Below are 22,832 nucleotides of genomic sequence, written 5' to 3' on the forward strand. Positions count from 1 at the left end.
AGAAAATATGAAATAATTATATCTAAGAAACCGCTTACCCTATCAATGCAAAACTTTACAAACGTCATCTAACACCATTGCTGCATATAGTTTGAAAAACGTGGTTTGGCAGACATCTTAGATAAAAAACGAACCTTATCTAATCAACACAAAACTTCACAAAAGTGATCCCTACCCATACATATTGTTATGTCATTAGGGTGGGGGGATATATAGATTTAGGTATGGGGCGCTCTGATGTAGGTGCTCCGATGTCGTGAAGAAGAAGAACCATCTCAATGTAAATAAGTAGAGGACCTGTCCAGCCCAGATGTCGGATAAGTTGGACATGTGTCCCCGTCACGAGGGGGCGGGGCTTGTTAACTAGATTAGGGCATAAGGATAAAATTCCATTGTACGTCGTTCCCTCTGTGATCATACCTGTGTCCCGTATGGCAATGCACTAATAGACATTAGCTCGGCCAATTAGCACCACACTAATTAAATCCCCCCTCCGCCACAATAACTTACGGAAGAACAGACAGGAAGCGACCACGCACTTGAGCTGACAACACCGGCATGGCGACAGACATTGCACAGGCAGGCCGAGAGCCATGCCCAGGAGGACTCGTGATTGGCCGGGGGAGGGGCGAGTAACAACCAGGTCGCCGATTGGCAGAGTAAGGAAGGTGAAGGACGTGCCACACTGATTGGCCACCAACTGATGACGTAACACCAAAGGCGCGAAGCGCTCGGCCAATCAGAGAGGAGGGCGCAAAAGACTAGCAAGAAGCGACGCACTGGTTGGAGGGGAAAGAGAGCTGACGTCACGAGACGGCCAGTAAAACCACTCGCTGGCCGACAGTTCCCGCTCCTCAATTTTGGATTCCTTCCTGCCCAGACCTATCTTCCCTTCTCTCCCGTTTGGACCTCTTCCTGTTGGGACCTTTGCTTGTTGGGTGACGACGAATGGTGGAGAGACGGTGGAGCGCCGATGATCATCCTCCCCTGTTGTTCTTTCTCTTGGTGCCTGCGTGTGAGTGCTGTGGCGTGGGACGGACAGTGCAGCGAGGCCGGTGTTCGCGCCAATGACCGAGCAGTTCGCGCCAACTGGAGCTGTGGTCGGACGACATGCTCGGACCTGACAATCCCTGACATCACATCCAGACAGATAAGACGCACCACACAGAACACAACGTTTGTTTTATTTATCCTTCCATTTGTCCTGTAGTTGAAGTCTGTGTAGGAGCGCTCATTAGAGGGGTTTAGTTTTCACCATCGCGTTCTTTGTTCTTGGGGTTTTACCCTTGCGTATCATCCACCATTTATTGAAGTGAACGCCTCATTAAAGCTCGATTAGCCATCCGTGGTTGTAAAGTCTTAATAGTCATCCACAGGACAATATGCAGAATGTACATTTTGATGTCATATGCCACGTGGTTTGGCAGCCATATTAGCTTGAAAGTCGATATTTAAAAACACCCCTTCTCTGAAACCGCTTCACCGATCGATGTCATGTCTGGTAAAAATGTGATACTTGAGAACAGCTGAAGGGATTTAAATCAAACTTGTTTATTTTTAGAACAATCAATGAGGACATCTACCCATTGTCACGGGTAGGGACTATGCGGAGGCATATTGGCGACGCAGTTGCATTGTTTTTTTCCTCTGAAGTCATGGCCCCTGGTCATATCACTGTCCACTCTGCTGAAAAAATTATTCTCCACCTATTTCGTCTATACCTTTCATTATATTAAACATCTTTTACTAGTACTACCGCTCACTACAGGAGTGGCAGGAAGGGTCATTCCTCTTTGGGGTGCATAGATTACAGTCAATCTATGGTCAGGTCTCAAGAACATTGGGTGTGTTCATTTACCAAGTTTCTTGTGGAGAGATTGCCAAGTGGTTTAAGCATTCGAGCAAGCACTCCATTCAAAACCGTTAAGGAATGGCTGGTTTGGCAAGCGCGAGCTAGCTGCTTGGCAAATGAGCACAACCTGGGCTAACTCCCTTTCAGTTTCATGTTAAACAGCAGGAGCGAGTTTTAAAAGTTCGCGACGAAAAACGCCACGTTAGCACCAGGAAGGGTCAGGTTATTAAACCAATTCTTGTGGGGTATATAGAGTACCGTAGATATTCGCTCAGTTCTGTAAATAAAACTTACCTCACGGATGTCGGGATTCCTCCAAATTTCTTTAGTTGGTGTTATAAATAGCATTAGTGACTGTTTAAAAAGCTAATCACATGTGTTTGTGGTTTATAATATTTTTAATTCGGTTAGCAAATAGCATGATAAGTTATTTAGAAACGTTGACTTGACATTTGTTCAAGGAGGAAAAACCACTTGGGGTGGTGGGATGTTATTGGTATTAATATTGTTTTGTAATAACATTGATATTATGCTATTATCGTCAGTTTTGTTATTAGAAGCGGCATTGGAAAAACGCCACGATAAAGCTAACTTAATATGGATATACATCTCAACACGCAACCCCATTGACGGCAATGGTGGGGAAACCCCGCTCGGGGGAGAAAACCCCCTTGGGGAGGGGGGCAAATGAATGCGCTACAACCTTCATTATGTAACCCTTCGTCATCCTGTCAAGTTTGGTCGAGATTGGATAAGTAACAACAGAATGTATTGGAGTCAAAAATTCATCAGACAGACACAAATGGCGTATTTTAGTATGATATCCCCTCATAACCATCTCCTTTCTAATGTATAAAGTCATGTTTCCTTCAGCTGCTGCTCATAGCTGAGTCTAGCTAGGCCTGGAATCAATCTAGTAGCCAAGCGCTGAACCCTCTCTTTGGCAGCTATGTCCTTCCTCAGATGTGGTGGGCAAAACTTAACACAATATTCCGGGTAAAAGCCTCACTAAATTCCTGTACAGTGTTGACACAACATCTTATGATTTATCCCCGAGGAAAACATTTCAATGTAAAACCCACTTAGCTTTGCCTGGAACTGTGCTGTCTGCTATACCCACCGCCCCTTCTCAACATTTATTACCACTCTCAAGTCCTCTTGAGTCGCACACTCTAACACTGCCCCAAGCATTATATAATCCCAGTTCATTATTCTTACCCAAATCCAACACTTTACATTACCTTGTGTTGATCTGCATATGCCAATGTTTTGCCCAATGTATGAAAGTATCTAGAGTTTAGACTTTCCTTAATGTAATCACCCACTCGGCTTCTGAGCTGTCTACCTTACCTGCAAGCTTTGTGGGATCTGCTAATTTGGAGAGCCCACTCTTAACACCACTGTCCAAAATAAGATGTAAATTATACATAACAAGAGCTGTGTGTCCAGATTCGGTGGTGTCATGGTTCTAACGTCCGCTCTGAATCTGGGAGATCAGTGGTTCAAATCCCGTCTGAATCATACCAAAGACTTTCAAAATGGTACGTGCCGCTTCCTCACTTGATGTTCAGCATTTAAGGGGATAGAGCCCGGACAAACAATGCTGGCAAGGCAATGGCAAACCAGTGTAACCCAATGATTGCCTATTGCAAACTGCTTCGGCAGCACCAATGCTCCGCAAAGGTACAGCACATCAAAATCAAATATTAGTCGCTTGGCACAAACTCCGATGGGATGGATGCCAGAGCTGTGGAAGAGCCACTGGGCGATGCCAGGTGAGGTGCCGGCCAGAAATATTGAGCAAGGCTGTTACAAAAAAGCAAACAATCATGCAGTCCATTGAGCGCAACATCTTCCGGAGGCACATCAACTCGCTAGTCTTTCCCCACCCACAGGCTTCTGTCATTTGTAATCTTCCCCAAACAAACAAACAAAAAAATTTGAACCCCTATCTATCTCAGTATCTGTCTGGTCCTTTCGGAGTTGCATTACAATGTTGACTTTGTTGTTGTAGTTTGTTTAACTTTTTACATAGTTGGCTTATGTTTACACTTAAACTTTGACACACTTGTATTTATTGCACAGGAATCAGAAGTGACAATTCCAATCTTGGGATCTAGTAGGTAATAATATATGTTGTGCACTCCCTGCCACTGGATGCTTTTGAATCTCAGGTGCCAAACTAAAAGATATAGGCCTACTGTAGGGTATTATCGGTTTTGAGATCACTTGCCAGGTTGAGCAAAAGTTACTGCTGGATAAAACTACTAATGACCAACCAAGTGAGGAACATATCGGCTTTCAGTTACTGTATTATGCCATGGACTTACTGATCACGCCTCACGTGTGAGCATCAGGCTGAACTGGGGCATCCAGGCAATGCAGATAAATATGTTAGGGGAACATTCTTGTAGATTTAGAATGTTTGGCTTGCTAGACCACCCATGGTATCACTTGCACAGACAGTCTCCCCAATGTATACTATATTAAATATTGTGCAATCCTTATTCTTGCATTGAAAGCAGGATTTCTGAAATTTTTAAAATAACAATTCAGATTAGTGCATGATGTGCTGGCACTTGTTTTTCCGTGACATGTTCTGCATGGGTTCCAGATGATGCCTCATGAGCATTTTGACGACAAAGCGGCTATTCTTCTTTTCATCTCCAAAATAAACAAGTCTAAATTAGTGTAACATGTGCTGATTGAGAGAGAGTTATCCGCTTTAGTGCTGAGAGTTGGTGCTTTAGTGGGCCCGGAAGTTCAAGAAACTAAACTAACCTCTTCCAATGGATGACCAAGGAAATAAGTGGGTTTGTTTGCCGATACTTCTGGAGAGATGGGCGCTCCTTCTATAGTAAATCACAAACTCCTTCTGGAGAATGAAAACAGGAAGGTCTACATCAGAAGTAATGATGGATTCCATTACTTTGCTAGTACAGTAATTGGAAGCAAGCTCACTGGCCTGTAGTTGGTATAGAGTCTGTTTTTGCATCCTTATTGTAGATCGGAGTGATGTTTGCTGACTTCCATGCAGAGGGCAGGTGGCCAGATGACAAGGGTAGACCGAATATGGCAGATGGAGAGGAAGCAAGAGCAGCAGAGGAGGATATGTGAACAGGGCACTGATATAAGGTGAAGGCCGGATAGAACTCTCCCTACCTTCTCGGGTGAAGAGTCCAATAGACAGTGGGTATGTCCGGGTACGAAGAGACAGAACGGGATGAGTTGCTTGGGCATCTTGAGCAGTCTGCAGTATATACTGCAGTTTGAGGTGAGGAACAGCATGGAGGGTGCGGATACACCAGAGACACACTTGACAAGGAGGTACCAGCTTGACTTGAATGAGACTGGTTGGAGAGTTCGGCCTTCAGTTTTATAAGGTTAAGTTTTCCGGATTGCCTCAAGTTGGACATACTTTTTGCGAGTCAAATGTCAGGCCTGCTACCTGGTTCATGAAAGAACTTTCTCCAACAAACCACACAAGAAGGTGGGAGTAATTGGGGCTGTTAAAAGTAGTTGTAGCAGTCGTGCTGATATCGAGGTGCTCGGTTCTCTCATTACACAACCACCATGACTTTAGAATTATGATATAGATCTGAAAAACAACCGAGTCAAACATTACAGGATTTAACAGTTGTTATTGATAAATATGCTTCAACAATTGGTACAGATAAGTATAAGCTGTAGTTAAAGCTTTGAGCAATAAGATAGCGAATCGGCAGGGTCTATCTGCCTAAAGTGGGAAAGGAGGGGGAGAAGAATCACACTCCGCTATCAGGTATATGTTTAGGATAAGAAAGTACAGAAGATAATCTCAAGAACATTTTACAATAACAACAAAAGCAGTGAAAACAATAGGAAAGAGAGGAGATATATCTCCGCAGGGTACGGAACTACCACCCAAAGAGCAAAGGACACATTGTGCAATTCTCATAAGCACTTTTACAAATCCACATTGGCCATCAGTACTGCGGGCAGAAAGCAAGCGCAATCAAAATAATATTGACAACAACTATTGTTAAATAACGTGAAACGTTCAATCGCGAGTGATGTTTCCCACCGATATAAACACAAAGTTTAACCTCCACCAATTGTTTCATTTTACTTATTTCCAGTTCAATCTCTGGACGGGGTTCATTTGATGATGGCAAGAGCCCAAAGGTCTAAACTTTTAAATATATATTCTACTGCGGATTTTTTGCACGTCATTTCTTCTGCAGATTGTGCTCTACTTTGTGTTTCTGGATATCCGATAGAGAAAGTGAATGACTTCAAATACCTCGGCTCCTACACCAACACGCAACCTGACTCAGAGTACAGAAAAACTCAGGCTTGGGCAGCAGTTCAGGTTCTCAACAAACTTTGGAGATTTCCAGTCCACAGACAGAGTTGGCTGAGGATCTTCAAAACGACTGCTGAGTGGATCCTTCTCTATGGGTGCGAATCGTGGATCTTGACCCAACAAGCCCTGGAGAAATCATTGGATGGTACCTACACCTGATTGCTTCGTAAAGTCCTGAACGTTTATTGGTGAGACCGCGTCACCGACAGAGATTTGCATGCTTCTCTTCACCGCATCTCTGCTATTGTGAGGCAACACTGACTTCACCTTGCCGGTCATGTGATGTGCCATGAAGATCCAGCAAAGGAAGTCCTACCCTGAAGTCTCAAGGAGAATCGTTTTACAACATTATCAAGGACACCAGCCTGTGTAAGGTTGATTTAGTCAATGCTATGTCCAATCGAGAACATTGGCAAATCTCATGATGTCACCACGTTAAGTGGATGTCTTAAAGAAGGAAAGAAAGGCGAATCTTTTACATCTACATGATTGCAAACACAATAGTCGAATTAACGTCTAATTCAAAGAACAGCATACTCCATGATACAGTACTCTCACCTGTCACCTGGCATTGCACGAGAACGTCAGCTTTCGTTAGATTCAACTTCAAGACAGAACTATGCAACTAACCACAACATTTTTTTCGCAATGGGAAGTCTTTGCCCACACCTTATGAAACTCGCAAAAACAAAGGGTTACTTGCGTGTTCATCTATTTATTACGTGCGCAAATATTTCACCCCGACAATCCTTGCATGCTTCATACTTGCCCTTTCATTCCACCTCAACATCCTTTCCCTTCCCTTGCCTTCCCACACTCTATATTAATAATCTGTTATATTTTCCTCAATTTATAGACCCTTGATGAAACTGCAGAACAAGTTGATAACTAGGTGAATGTCTAATTTTACAAAATCTACATAGTAGCTTAACGGGATTTGTTTCGGGTTAGCAAACACTCAAATAATGGTTTTGCTTTTGGGAGGGCATTCCTTTACATCAACTGCACAGCAGCAGTTACAGAGAAAAAAATATGGCAAAAGTTTCAATTATTTCAAACACAAGATTCATTCTCCACCTTCTTGGTAAAATGAGAGGGTGGGAAAGGGGCATAAGGTAATGAGGTGGCAGGGAAAATTCCATCATATTTGTATATGTAATAAATAGACAGCACCAAAATGCACTGCTGAGCGAGCAGACATGTCTAGCCACGTAAATGACACAACAATGTCATGACAGTTGCTGATCTGAGACATTAAAGGTCGTTATCTATCCTAGAGGTCTCTGTTCCATGGATGTTTTCCGGTTTCGAGTCGGTATTTCTTTTAACGGATGGCCAGTCATGGTCACAACAAGCTGCTGCTGTTATGCTTTGTAGAACAAGACCTTGGGTTGAAAAGCAGAATATCAGACAAAGCTCTTCTGTGCTTGTTGGGAAAATACACATCGCAAAACCCCATTGCTCATCGCAACCCATGAATCAAATGATTTTAAACCATTTCATTGAGGGACGGGAGAGAGGGATACATAATAAATACGTAAAATGGAGGAAACATTGACCTCTCACTGATTTTGTATACACTATATGATGCATCCATCAGAAGTATAACAGGGCCTTTTTGCATTTCAAGGTTTGAAGTACCAAGGGAAGCAACCGAGTGATAAAAAGAAGAGATTACGTTTGTCAACTATTGAAATCAAACACCATTGATGCCATTTTCTTGATGGGAGATGAAGGAACACACTTTGTGGGTCATCGCTCCCCAAAAAATAAAAGAAGAAAAGCAGCATGGACACCACAAGGCTGAAATATAGTAGTCATAACTTCCCGACGTTCAAATATGATTAACTGTAAACAATTTAGTGTAGTATACAACAATCGCCCTAGCTCTCCCAATTGAGCATTATTATACACGTCCGTCCATAGTGTGATCCTCCATCGTCCGCATTTTGTGAATCATTCGCTGGTTGGGAAGCCAGGCAAGTGACATGATTCATTAGGTCTTGTTGGACCACAGTATCGAATGTGGTTCATGTGCATTAAATTCATCATGATCAATGTCGAGAGGGCATTAAGGGGCAGGCAGACAGCTTTTCACATGAGAAACCACCAACTGTGAACCGGCTCGGTTTCAGTGAGGTGCAAAAGGAAACTAAGGTAACATCAAGATCCACGCTCCGTGCACAAAATAAAATTTCTAAAATGGTAGTTAAACTGACTATCTACGAGTTACATTGACATCAACTGCTTATCGAGCCATGCTGTGGTACGTGTGCGAGACTCCTCCCAAGAAAACCGTGGTTTGTACCCAAAGGCATCCTGCACACGCTTGTAGCGAAACGTGAAGTGTGTATTCAGCATGACGAGCAGCTGCCGATTGAGTGGAGGGACGTAGCGAAAGAACGGTCTGAGTAACAATGCACACAACTCCAGCCAAGCAGCGTACAGGTACAAAAGCGCGTAAGGTAAAGGGAGGTGTGATGCAACTCCAAACCCTAAAGAAGCGAGGAGCAAGTAGTTTATGTCTGTGTAGCTTGATGGAGGAGTATCGTCAGACACATAGTAGAACTTTCCCCCAACCTCAGCCGGAGCTCTCTGGCCAGCCTGCAAGGCCCTCACGGTGACCAGCGCGTGAGCATAGGCGGCGTTACCGACGTAAATGGGGTTGACGATGGCCGTGGGTAGGGAGGAGCGAATGATCACGTTCTTATTGGCAACCGCTTTTTTCATGTGGTACAGCAAAAAGCGGCTGTCCTCACCATATATGTACATAGGGCGCAAAACTAAGGCAGTCAATTCATGCTGTTGGAAACCAGGCCGAGGGGACAGTGGGCAGCCGTTCGCAGCCAAAACCAGTTTCTCCGCTTCAGCCTTGCTGCGACTATAAGGAAACTTCAGGTCTGGCTCATACTGCGTTTCTTCATCTCCATCGTAGATCGGGTCTCCTCGACTGTTGGGCCCGGTCACCTCCACCGAACTTGTGAACACAAATACACGGGCTCCCTCTAGGATCGAGTATTTCAGAAGCAAGCGCGTTCCTGTGTGAAAAAAAGAAGTAATTTCCATTACAATTTCTCTTCCACCAAGGACAATAGTTAAACATACATGTAAATGGAACAACACTTCTTTAGCATGACGATTAGGCTTTTCAAACAAAACCGGTGACAGCTGTTGTAAGCCAAGAAATGAAACGGTAACATTTCGTAATCCCAAATTCTACTTCTATGAAAAGACACAACAACAGGGGAACAGATTCTTTCACACACTATTCAAACTGTTCAATGGAACTGGACTTCATTGCTTATTTTTTTGCATTCATACAAGGCATGTCAAATGTGGGTGAATGTGCTATCAACATCTTGAAAATATGAAGAAGAGCCAATAATAAATTTGAAAGTTGAGGGAAAACTTGAATAACACCACTATGCCTGATCCGGCAACCAGGCCCAAGCTGCCGCCAGCATTACAAACATACCAACGATAAGAAAGAGCGGCGAGGGGATCTGCTTTGCAAGCTCACCAAATAATAATGCAGTATGGTACTCTAAATCAAATGTGCAGCAGGGGGGAAGCAAATTTTAAATCTGCAGGAGAGGCGTATCGGAGATGAGTGCCACGGCAGCAATGTACGCGGAAAAATAAAATATGAAAAAAAGAATCGTTTTGGAGCAAAATCGATGGAGGAAGAAGTAGAGATGTGCAGCATCTCCATGGAAATGTTAAAGTAATCAAGTTCTAAAATTACCTTAAAAATTTTGTGAAGAATACTGCGGGATGTTTAACACCGACCAACTAATGCCGGCAGACGAGACGCCCAGTTTAACGTCCATCTGAGGGAAGGCACACTTATTGATGAATCGCCCTGCCTGTGAAACACAGGGATGACAGTGATAAGCACGTAGACTCAGCTTCATCGCGGGAGATTCCAATAATCCTAAAGGCCTAGGTTTCCACGGCATCAAGCTGAGCAAGATGTGAGGCAATGGAGCCGGTCCAGAGGGGACAGCAGTATTAAATCAAGCTGCAGATGAAGGCCTTGTAGGTAGATAGGAGTTCAAATTTGCCAAAGAAGGACTTTGTATGATGGAGGATACCTAGTCGGCGGCTGGCTTTGGAGGCCAACTTTTAAATGTGGTTTGCCAAAGTAAGATCATGGCTGACAGTGAGACCCAGGAGCTTGAATGACTGAAAAATGGAGCCACGTCGTGTCTCCGAGGCAAAACCTCTCGACTCCTCACACAGGATTCACAAAATGGTGGTCCGTCTTGCTTTCAAGCTAAAAACCTTTCAACTTCTCCCCCTTTCAGCTGGCAAGAAAGGTAGTGCGCATGATGTAGTTCTTAATAACAATGTACTGTTTGTTCTTCAGGAGTTCGCCAAAGCAACCTCTTACATTGCAAAACAGTCAATGTATTGCCTCTTTCCTGAAATAAAACGACATTGCCTTTCGTTCTTATCCATGAAGGTGGAGCCTCCAATATGGGGAACGTCCAGCCCAACTGAACGCCACATCAAAGCAGCTTTAGAGAAGCAGCAACTGAACACCACCGGCATCTCTCCATTCTTTGCACAACCGTAACAATGGCATGAGAGGGCGTGGCATGAGAGGGCCAGTATCAGGTGAAGAAGACTGCAAATTTGGCTCTGTATGTAAACTTCTGGATTTTTTTTTGAAACGATCTTTAAAATAATTGTTTATTTAACTGAAGTATATACCTGAACACTGCGTGGGGTATCATGTTCGATGAACTCTCTAGTTATAAAATTGTATATACTAGGGCATGCCCGTACTATATATATATCTAAAATTATATCCCCCCCCTCTATTTACATGAAATGGTTTGGTCCATTCGCAAAGCCAAAGCGAACGGCTTGCGAGTACGGTGACAATCCCCCCCCCCCCCCCTCTATTTACATGAAATGGTTTGGTCCATTCGCAAAGCCAAAGCGAACGGCTTGCGAGTACGGTGACAATCCCCCCCCTCTATTTACATGAAATGGTTTGGTCCAAAGCGAACGGCTTGCGGAGTTTGGTAAATAAATCGCCATAGCTCGGTAACTACTTCTCCGATTAATATGAAACCTTGAAAAGGCACATCCTCGGGTCCCCAGCAATATACCTGGCAAGTTTCAAGTATATCGGACCCGTGGTTGTCGAGAAACAGCGGTCACAGACAAACGACACACACACATACACACACACACACAGAGATTACTGGAATTATAGATTGATATATACTAGCAGAAGTACCCAGCATTGCCGGGTGGGGGAGGGGAGGGGGAGGGGGAAGGGGAGGGGAGGGGAGGGGAGGGGGAAGGGGAGGGGAGGGGAACGGGGGGGGGGGAGCGAGCCCCTTGGTAAAGCGAGCGATTTTTTTTTTCATAGCGTCATAGCGTCATAGCGTCATAGCGTTCATAGCGTTTCATAGCGTCATAGCGATTTTTTTTTTCATAGCGTCATAGCGTCCATATCGTTCATAGCGTCATAGCGTTCATAGCGTTTCATAGCGTCATAGCGATTTTTTTTTTCATAGCGTCATAGCGTCATATCGTTCATAGCGTCATCGCGTTCATAGCGATTTTTTTTTTCATAGCGTCATATCGTTCATAGCGTACGTTTCATAGCGTCATAGCGTCATCGCGTTCATAGCGTTTCATAGCGTCATAGCGATTTGTTTTTTCATAGCGTCATAGCGTCATAGCGTTCATAGCATCATAGCGTCATCATGTGATCGCTCTGAGCGAATCGGCGCCCACCTGCTCTGATTCCGTTGATTCCGTGTGCTGAAATGCGCTGAGGTAAATATGAATAAAAAATATGGATCGTCAAATATTTTGAGTTCGGCCATGTTCGTCCCAGGCTCAATGGCTATGTCTATGCCAAATATCAAGCACGTAAGCCTCTCCGTTTAGGAGTCTATCGGTAACATTACACACACACACACACACACACACACACACACACACACACAAACTGTGTTTTATATATATAGACTAGCAGAAGTACCCGGCATTGCCGGGCGGGGAAGGGGTGGGGGAGGGAGAAGGGGAGGGGAGGGGAACGGGGGGGGGGGGGAGCGAGCCCCTTGGCAAAGCGAGCGATTTTTTTTTTTCATAGCGTCATAGCGTCATAGCGATTTTTTTTTTCATAGCGTCATAGCGTTCATAGCGTCATCATGTGATCGCTCTGAGCGAATCGGCGCCCACCTGCTCTGATTCCGTTGATTCCGTGCGCTGAAATGCGCTGAGGTAAATATGGATAAAAAATATGGATCGTCAAATATTTTGAGTTAGGCCATGTTCGTCCCAGGCTCAATGGCCATGTCTATGCCAAATATCAAGCACGTAAGCCTCTCCGTTTAGGAGTCTATCGGTAACATTACACACACACACACACACACACACACACACACACACAAACTGTGTTATATATATATATATATATATATATATATATATATATATAGATATATATATAATAAATATATAATGTTCTAGCTTTCCCGATACATTTTTTTAAAGGATAGTGAAAAGTGAATCACTGAAAAACATACAGCTTGTTTAAAGCTTGTTAGCATGTCACAAGGTTCAAATTTAGGTTGAAGTACTAGACTACCTAGAGAGTTGAGCAGTTGGAGGTGAGTATAATGAAACAAAAGAAATGAGATTAGGATAACTTGGCAGTTAGAAAGCTAAGGCGATTAAATATAGTTGGATGCAGAATCGAACCTTCCACGTTGACAGAGTAAATCTTCTCGTCGCTCTCCTGACCCCAAACATCTATGAGGGCAGCACAATGTATGACCGCATCCATGCCACGACACGCTTCATGGACAGACGTCGGATCACGCACATCCCCCTGGCACAAGTCGACCCTACACCACTCATCTTCTGCATACATTGAACAAATTAGTGGAAAAAAAATGAATCAATATTAGTGAAAAATTCATTATATCTCCAACTTAATTTTCATTACAGCAAAGATTCTAGCTAAGCAGAATCACCATAAGCAACAACAAATAATTAATATGGTCACATGAAGCTTTCAAAGTTTACATTAACAACTGAGAACTTTAAAATCCATTCGAAGCATGTGCTACGTTGCTCTACACCAGTAGGCCATCAGATCATTCAAACTTAATTGTACAATCGTCGAGAGAATTAAAATACCTTTTTTTTAACCGAGACCAACGTTGAAATGACACTAAATGATTATGGAAACTCAAGAACATCGACAATGAATGTAAAAAATTGATGTATAGAGGAAAAGTTAGGGAATGAAAGGCAAAACACAAGGGAAGCAGAAAACAGATGAGGGAGAGGACTCAATTCATCGAATGTCTGATTCAATGGCCACCACCTGTCAATCCATTAACCTTTCCAAACAGTGGGTCCACATCCTGAGTTATGTCCTTAAGTCATCCAATCAGGCAGGAGATGGAGATGGAGATATAAATAGATATCTGAAGAATTCCTTCAACTTGTACTGCACATTAACGCACACTTTGAGTCAAAGACACAATCATCCGTACAACTTGTACAGACACTCGTGCAAAAAGTGAGATATAAAGTGGATAGATAGAGAACCACGAAACAAAACAGGGGTGAGAGGAAAAAATCAGTGAAATGAAAGACTTAACAAGAAAGAGGTAAAACAAGCATTCTGAGTATTGCGCTGCAATACATGTCCCCTACCGGCAGTCTGTCGTCCGGAAAACTGTTGGGGAAATTACCAAAGTTCAAAGTGCCATAACTTTGTCAAAAATGATCGAAACGTCGTGAAGTTCGAACTTGATCTGCAACTTATCATGAGGAAACCATGTGCCAAGTTTGAAATCATTAGCATTAAGAGTTTAGGAAAAAAGTCCGGAAAACTGTTCTTTGCATGACGGACTGACAGACTGACAGACGGAGGGACGGAGTGCAAACCTATAGTCCCCTCCGGTGTACACCGGTAGGGGACTAATAAAGATAATTAAAGCAAAGACAGAAAAACAGACAGACAACTACAACGGAACTCAGTAGAGACCATACCACCACCTGTTTGGCCATATCACTCAATGGTGAAGAATCACTGAAAATTTTCTACTAGCCGGATCCGGATCTTCACCAAAATTGAATCGATTCTTCCTTGTCACACACACAACCTGTCCAACAAGTTTCGGCCAAATCCATCCATAACCTTTTGAGATATCCTGCTATGTTTTTTGGCAATGGTTAAGAATCACTTTAAAATTTCAGTAGCCGGATCCAGATCTTCACCAAAATTGAACCAATTCTTCCCTATGACACACACAACCGGTCCAACAAGTTTCGTCCAAATCCATCCATAACTTTTTGAGATATCCTGCTATGTATCGTTTTGGACTTATGTCCCAATTGTGAAGAATCACTTAAATAATTAAATAATTCTTATATCCGAATCCGTATTCAGATTTTCACCAAAATTGAATCGAATCGTCCTTGTCACACACACAACCTCTCCACCAAGCTTTGTCCAAATCTGTCCAACACTTTTTGGGATATCCTGCTATGTATCGTTTTTGGCCCGATCTCTCAATGGTAAAGAATCATTTAAGAAATTAAATAATTCTCATATCCCAATCCATATTCAGATCTTCACCAAAATTTAATCGAATCGTCCTTGTCACACACACAACCTCTCCACCAAGCCTCGTCCAAATCCGTCCACAACTTTTTGAGATATCCTGCGATGTATCGTTTTTGGCCCTATTTCCCAATGGTGAAGAATCGCTTTAAAAATTAAATAATTCTCATATCCCAATCCATATTCAGATCTTCACCAAAATTTAATCGAATCGTCCTTGTCACACACACAACCTCTCCACCAAGCCTCGTCCAAATCCGTCCACAACTTTTTGGGATATCCTGCGATGTATCGTTTTTGGCGCTATCTCCCAATAGTGAAGAATCACTTGAAAAATTCTAGTAGCCGGATCCGGATCTTCACCACAATCTAATCATTTCGTCCTTGTCACATACACTACATATTATATGTAGTGAACATCATCTTGACCTACGCCAAATTGACCCTAATTCCTTGATTCATCTTGACCTACGCCAAATGTCGTCCGAATCCGTCCACAACTTTTTGAGATATTTTGTTCACAAACGGAGAGACAGACAGACAGGGGTGAAACCAACCTCCATCGAAAATACCTTTGGTGGCGGAGGTAATAAATGAAAAAAGGGAAAGAAAGACAGCAAAATATGAAAACAACTGGAGAAGCAAACAAAAAACAAAAATCAAAGACCAAAAAAGGCGTCCTGTGAATGAAGGACGAACAAATGACAAGGAAATACAAGGTGGAGCGCGGCGCCGTCCAGCGACTTGGTGCGTGCACCGTTCAAGTCCGAGAGCGCCTTGCGTGCACAGTGTACGTCAAGGTCCATGGCTCGCACGAGACGCACGAGGTGGCCGTTTCCATCCGGCGCACGCAGCAGCAGCAGCTCCCGCACGAGGCGTGCCCCGAGAAAGCCCAAACCGCCCGTCACAAGCACGGACAGCGGCTGCGGCAGCTTGGAAACCATGCAGACGGAGAGACGGATATCTCAGGTGTGGACACAGACACGACAAAAGAAGCGCGGACAACCCGACTCGAATAACAATCCAAGATGGGAAAGATAGTGCACAGACAGATACAGACTGCAGAGCAAACGCTGCAAAGAGCCAGAGGCTCAGCTACCGAACTAAAAACAATTCGAATAACTATTGCAAACCACATGCTCGTCACAAACATAAACTAGTATAGCACCGAACTGTGTTCCGACCTACTTTTAGCTTGCTCATTTGCCATTGGTCAATGGAGGTAAAAACACGCCTTTCAATGCTGCCATTGGTCAATTATCTCAAAGACACATTCACAACTGCTTAAGATAGATTAATCTTTCAACGCTGGTTTTCTTCACTGCTGCAGCAACATTCCTGAAACATCCTCGACAACGTGCTTATTTATATATGAAGGTTGTTCAAATTTGACGTGGAGTCTTTACAGTGGAAGGGAAATCAAAAGGTACAGCAAAGTTGATACATTTCACCTATTTTCAAGGTATCTCCCGACTAGTACTACACATGTACATGTATATGCTTGACCCTTCATGTTGGAATAAATTCCTCGACCACCTCAAAGTGGTAGTGAGTGCCTTGGTAACTGCTGAGGAATCTTTGGGATGGACAACGGGTATATAGATACATACTAGTGAGGTACAAGTGGGAGCCCAAAATCTCGAAAGAAAAGAACACATTTTTTTGTGGAAACTCACACTCACCTTAGGACACCCGCTGGGACCCCATAAGGTTCCACAAGAAGTTTGGTGGGGCCGTCCCAAAACTGAGAGTAGTTCGGTCAACTACTCAGTTTTGGGACCAGCCCCACCAAACGTGGCACAGAGACAGGTAAGACACTCCTGCATTATTATATATACACGTATACTGTATGTATATATATATACGAGATATACAAACATATATATATACAAACACACACACACATCAATCAATGGGGCATGCTTGAATACTGCAAGCAACTATGTGGATGTATCCTACCTGTATCTATACTATAAGAGAGCTGTGTGTGTGTGTGTGTCGCCATTTTTTTCATAGATGGCTGAACGGATCTTCATCAAACTTTCGAAAGTTCCTCAGTGCGTGCTGGGGGAACGTTTTGGGCAAAAAAAAAATTCCACATTTTAAAAAAGAAGTTCCGTTTCTTGGGATTTAAAAAAAATTTTTAATCCCTTTATAGTGCCGAGGCCTTTGTAGCTATGTGAAAGGTAATATCAAACGATCCCCGACGCCATTGCTTAGTGTGGCTCGGGAAGTGTTTTAGACCCCCTCAAAAAAAGGACCGAGCAACAATGGGTACACCTGCTAGTACATAATAAATACTCAAACAACACTCGGTAGAGAGCATACCTCTGCCAAGCTGAATAGTTTACGTTTTGTATCCCACTGATAGGCCGGATCTGGATTCGGACCCAAACAAAAATCTAATCGGCTTGTTCTTATCACCTAACCAACTCATCCAACAAGTTTTGTTATAATCCGTCTACAACTTTTTAAAATATCATGCTATTTATCGTTTTTTGCCCCATCGCTCAATGGTGAAGAATCACTTTAAAGAATTTAAAAGTTCTCTTATCCGGATCCGTATTTGAATCTTCACCAAAATCTAATCGATTCGTGCTTGTCACACACCCAACCTATCCACCAAATTTTGTCATAATCCATCCACAATTTTTTTTAAATATCGTGCTATATATCGTTTTTGGCCCCATCTTTCAAAGGTGAAGAATCGCTTTTAAAATTCTCGGATCCAAATCCGAGTCTGGATCTTCACCAAAATCGAATCATTTCAGGTATGGGAGAGGTAGACACTCCTGCTTTTTTATTTTATATATATATACAGTATTGTTATGAATTTGGGTAGAGTGATATATAGAGTCAGATAGATCTGTATAGGTAGGTATTCGACTGTCGTGATAGGGAATCTACCTGTAATAAGTTCTATGGTTAGCCGGATGTCGGTATAAGCTGTATTGGTGTCCCCGCCACGAGGGGACGGGGCGTGCTAAGTAGTACACGGATTATGGACAAGATTCCTTTGTTCGTCGTCCCCTCTGCCAAACCTGTGCCCTTTATGGTAATACACACTCACATAAACACTAGATCAGTGGTTCGTAACCTTTTTAAAGGCGCCAAACCCGAACGAAACCCACCGAGCACTCACGGAACCCCTGAAATTTGACAAAAAAATTAAGAAGAATTGCATCTTAATGCGTTTTCTGTTCTTCTTTTCGGGAGGCGATCTGGGAAATGCGTGGTTTTGTTTTGGCAAGGGCCACCCTCAAATCATTTTCACATGCAAGCATGCTCCTTTTCTTTGTTTTAATGTCCACCAGTTTCAAAAACGCATGCTCGCAGAGATACGTTGTATTGAACGGCGTAAGGATCTCAAGGGCAATTTTAGCGATGTGAGGATACCCTTACATTTGGCGGCACCAAAGCGTTGAGAGCGTTGTTGTGCTGAAGAGTTGTTGTTGAGTCTGGCTCTGCTGAAGTTCGATGAGGTCGTCAAGGTATTGGTGGTTGACATCTGCCTTTGCAACGTCGAAAGTAAACGGCTGCCACACCCAAGCTGGGTATTCCTCTTGGTCGGGGAAGTAGCCGTCGAATGACTTTCCCAACTCATCCAAGTGCATGGCAATCGCTTGCTTCAGCTCCCCCAGTACAGCAGTGCCTCCTACTTCAGACTCGTCTTCGATTCCGCTCACGCACTCGTCCAGTAGCGAAAAGTTCGTGAAGTTATCGTTCTCTGTTCGCCGCCTCCACAACGGTAACTTCTTTCGGAAAGCACTCAGCTTTTCTTCAGATTCGATGACATTCACTCCACCGCCCTGCATCTGGCAATTGAGATGATTGAGTGCGTCGAAGATGTCAGCCAAGTACGCCAGGGCGAGGATGAACTCTGACTCTTGGAAGCGCGTTGCATGGCAATGCTGGTGTTCTCGCAAAAACAGGGCTAATTCTACACGCAAGGCAAAAACACGGCTCATTACCTTCCCTCATGATAACCATCGAACGTTAGAGTGGTAGAGAAGGACTTCGAATTCAGAGCCGATTTCATTGCACAGCTCTTTGAAGATGCGATGATTCAGAGCACGGCTTCACATGTAATTCACAGTTTCAACGACGATTTTCAGAACATTGGCCAGTTTTGGAGGCAGGGTTTTTGATGCCAGCGCGTGTCTGTGCAGGACGCAGTGCGTGACGATGATGTATGGTGCATCGGCCTTCACCCGCGCTCCAAAACCGGAGTTGCATCCCAGCATGGCTGGAGCTCTGTCCGTGCAAACTGCAGACACCATGTTCCACGAGAGGCCGTTGCTTCTGAAGAAGTCGTCCACAAGCTTCTTCACGTCAGCTGCCTTTGTCGTTGTTGTGAGAGGCTTGCAGAACAGAAAGTCTTCCTTGATCTCGTCTCCTTTGACATAATGCACAAATAAGATGAGCTGGCTCAAATTCGAAACGTCGGTGGTCTCGTCGAGTTGAAGGCTGAATTTTGTCGGGCTCGCGACTAAATCTGCAACTACCTGGGCGAGGATGTCGTCGCTCATGTCATCGATTCTGCATCTGATGGTGTCATTTGAGAGTGGAACGAGAGACAACTTGTTTTCAGCAGCTTTTCCCAGCATGATGTTGGCCATCTTCAACGCGGCCGGTTTGATGAGTGTCTCGCCAACGGTGTGCGGTTTGCCCTGCTTTGCGATCAGGTACGCAACTTCATACGACACGGTGAGGATCGGTTTGTCAATTGGAACCAAGCCGAGAGTGGGCAAGGTAGCACTTGCGTCGAATCGGACTCTCTTCAATTTGAATTCATCCAGCGTTGCGTCTTTGTACTGCCCCACGCCATGCAGTTTTTTGAAGTGTTCCCGTAGTTTTGCTGGTGCTAGGCTGGAGTTGCTCAACTTGACATTGCAAAGCATGCATTGAGGACACTGACTTCCGTTCCATCAAACACGTGAACCCGTACCGCACGTAATCCTCCGACCACTTCCTTTTTTTGCTCGACATACTGCAAAAAAAAAAAAGTAACAAACTGATCTTAATTGAGTTCGGGCAAATAATTATATGACAAAAATTTAAAAAGGAACATGCTTAAATATAATCAGTACCCCTCTGAAAACTGAGAAATTTTAACGAAGAAAACATAATTTATAGTTACGATGATGGGATTTATTATCTACTCAACTCTGTCACCTCAAGTCCCATTATAATATTACATAGAAAACTGCGAATTGTTCGTTTTGAATTGCGACCAAAGCAGTTATATCACCTCCACCTAATTTTCTGAGTAATTCAATCATATTTTATAATCACCATCCACTTTTGACTTTAATATAACTCTGAACCCGCCCTGCATATCCACAAACATTTCCAACTTACTTTTCAATTAAACAGTAACTCCAAAGTAAGGCGCGACCAATGACGCACGGCACACGGCAAGCTAATCGAGGCTATTCACTGGAATTTCCGAACACCTGCAAAGTCCAAAATCCAGTAAGTAAGTAAGCAAGTAAGCACCATCAACAGAATAATTAGCAAGTTGCTCATTGATTCAACTTACTACAGTCAGTGTGAAACCACTTATCTTAAACACAGACCAGAGAAACCATGAATGGGATGGGAATACAATTACAAATAACATTTCCATTCGTTCGTAACATACATAGCAAAATAATAATAATATTAATACAACAACAACAACATGCATTTTAAGGCCATTTTCCCTGCAAGAGCGGGGGTTAGCCTTGCGGTCCCCATGACAATCTTCTCCATTTTGCCCTATTTTCTGCATCTCTCCTTGTTAACCCCCTTGCCCGCATTTCTTCTTCCACCATCTTCAGCCAAGTCTTTCTCGATCTTCCCCGTCCTCTACTTCCTTCTACATACATTTCCATCACTCTTCTCAACCAGTCACTTTCGTCCTTCCTCAACACATGACCAAACCATCTCAACCTGTTCCTCTTCACATCATCAATCACAGGCTCTATTCCCATCATCTTTCGCAATTCATCATTTGTCTTACTCTCTCTCAACGATACTTAGCACATCCACCGAACCATTCACATTTCCAACCTTTCCAGCCTTCGTTGCTGCTCTACGTTCATTACCCATGTCTCGCTCCCATAAATCATAACACTCCTCACACATGCAGCATACACCTTTCTCTTCAGCTTCAACGACACTCCCCTCCTCATCAGCACGCCACTCAGTTCCCGAAACTTCTTCCATGCACATCTCACTCTAGCAACCGTTGCCGAGTCTGATCCACCTTCTCCATTCAGCATGTCTCCGAGGTAGCAAAATGTTTTCACACCTTCCAGCTTCACGCCGTCTCCAAGATCCAACTCAACATTTCCTCCTATTAATAATAATATTAATACTAAGCGTAATTACATATAGATTCAAAATTGATACAAAACAAAAAAACAAACAAAAAAACAAATTGCAATGCGTTTCGGTGGACCTCCGCCGAGCCCCTGAGACTGGCTCACTGAACCCCTGGGGTTCGGTCGAACCCAGGTTAAGAACCACGGCACTAGATAGATCCCTTAGAGCACACATTAAATAATTCCCTCCCCTTTCAATGACTGACCCCGAAAGACAAGCAGGCAGCAGCTGCGCAGTATGCTACCATGGGCGACCAAGCATCGAGCAAGGCTGGGAGCCACGCCCAGGAGGACTGTTGATTGGCCATGGGGAGGGGCGAGCAACACCACAGGGCGGGAAGCACTTGGCCAATGGGAGGGCACCAGCGCAGTCAGAACATTCGAGAGGTCGAGAGACGAGGCTCTGATTGGGAACGTGCCAGAATTGACGTCACATGTGAGGTGACAAAAGGACTTGCTGGAAGACATTTTCTCTCTTCGTGCTGGACCCCTTCGTGCTTTTTGCTTCGCGCTGGACCCCTTCGTGTTGGAGATCACCATTCGCCCTCTTTTAGCCTCTGCGCTGGACCCGTCGTGCTTCGCTCTCTTTTTGCCTGGACCCTTCGTGCTTCGCTCTTGGAGAGATCTCGGCGCTCGGAGCTTTTAGCTGGTTCGTCGTGGTGCTTGGAGCGAGCGGGACCTCGCGTGCGAGCAGACGAGGCCGGGGCCTACCTGGCGGCGTGAACTCGGGGCCTAGCGGAGCGTGCGAGCAAGGCGGACAGTGGTTTCTTCGCGCCACTGGAGCCTAGACAATTCCGGACGACACACTACAGACTACTGACAGATAAGGCCGCACCCCACAGAACATTACTCGACGGGACAGTTATTTTATGTAATTCATTCCTTTGTCTTGTATTTGGAAGTCGGTGTGCGGGATCCCGATTTAGGAAAATTATTTATCTTCCGTCGCGTTTCATTGTCTTGGGTTTGAAATAAATCATTCTCTTTGTACATTTTACCTCCCGTGTTCGTTGAGTTACTTTCCCCTGCAGGATTGGAGCTGCCATCGGTTCGCTATAGGTAAGCGCTTTCGCTTCTTCTTCTTCTTCACTTCTTCCTCCCATGCTCTTATAGCCGAATCCGTGTTTGATCGTCGCCTCCATTAAAGACGTTTGGTCATTCGCGAGCCCTGGTATTAACCGGAAGGGATCGCGTGACAGTGTGTGTGTGTGTGTGTGTGTGTGTGTGTGTGTGTGTGTGTGTATGTATATATATATATATATATATATATATATATATATATATATATATATATAGGTTGTTTCAAATGTAAATAGTTGGATTAGACCATGGTGAATTGTGTTAGTATATTTAAAGAAGATGTATGTATAAAATATTGTTGCGAATATGGAATTTGGCCTCCATATCCGCTTGTAAATATTCCCCTATTTCTCCAGTACTCCCCAACTTTCCCCAATCCCCCATTCCCTAGTCCCATTGCATGTAAATAACACTCAGTAGAGCCGACCTTCCCCTTATTCCCCCATTAAATGTCGTGCCCAGGTCCACCGCACCACACGTAGACAACTTTCGGACATCTTGCTAGTTATTCTTAATCTATGTCAGTTAAGGCCTCGTTTCCATTAATTATGACTCTTCGTTGCACCAGAATGTGATTAT

The 22,832-nt window shown here is 43.9% G+C and overlaps 1 protein-coding gene across 2 annotated transcripts; it reads right to left on the minus strand.

Annotated features, from left to right (window-relative positions):
* Positions 1-5,473: 5,473 nt before the first annotated feature.
* On the minus strand, positions 5,474-15,991 carry LOC137437766 (3 beta-hydroxysteroid dehydrogenase/Delta 5-->4-isomerase). Of its 2 annotated transcripts, none has more exons than XM_068132373.2 (3): positions 15,563-15,991; positions 12,927-13,088; positions 5,474-9,235 (listed from the first exon to the last, which is right to left on the minus strand). In XM_068132373.2, the coding sequence occupies exons 1-3, from the start codon at positions 15,747-15,749 to the stop codon at positions 8,427-8,429; spliced, it is 1,158 nt and encodes a 385-aa protein (XP_067988474.1). In that variant the 5' UTR covers positions 15,750-15,991; the 3' UTR covers positions 5,474-8,426. The 2 variants fall into 2 exon arrangements, with proteins under 2 accessions (XP_067988474.1, XP_078622472.1); XM_078766346.1 differs by having other exon boundaries at positions 15,473-15,971.
* Between the last annotated feature and the right edge of the window lie 6,841 nt (positions 15,992-22,832).

Source organism: Myxine glutinosa, chromosome 1 (genome assembly GCF_964187855.1).
Source record: "Myxine glutinosa chromosome 1, kmMyxGlut1.1, whole genome shotgun sequence".
NCBI classification, from domain to species: domain Eukaryota; kingdom Metazoa; phylum Chordata; class Myxini; order Myxiniformes; family Myxinidae; genus Myxine; species Myxine glutinosa.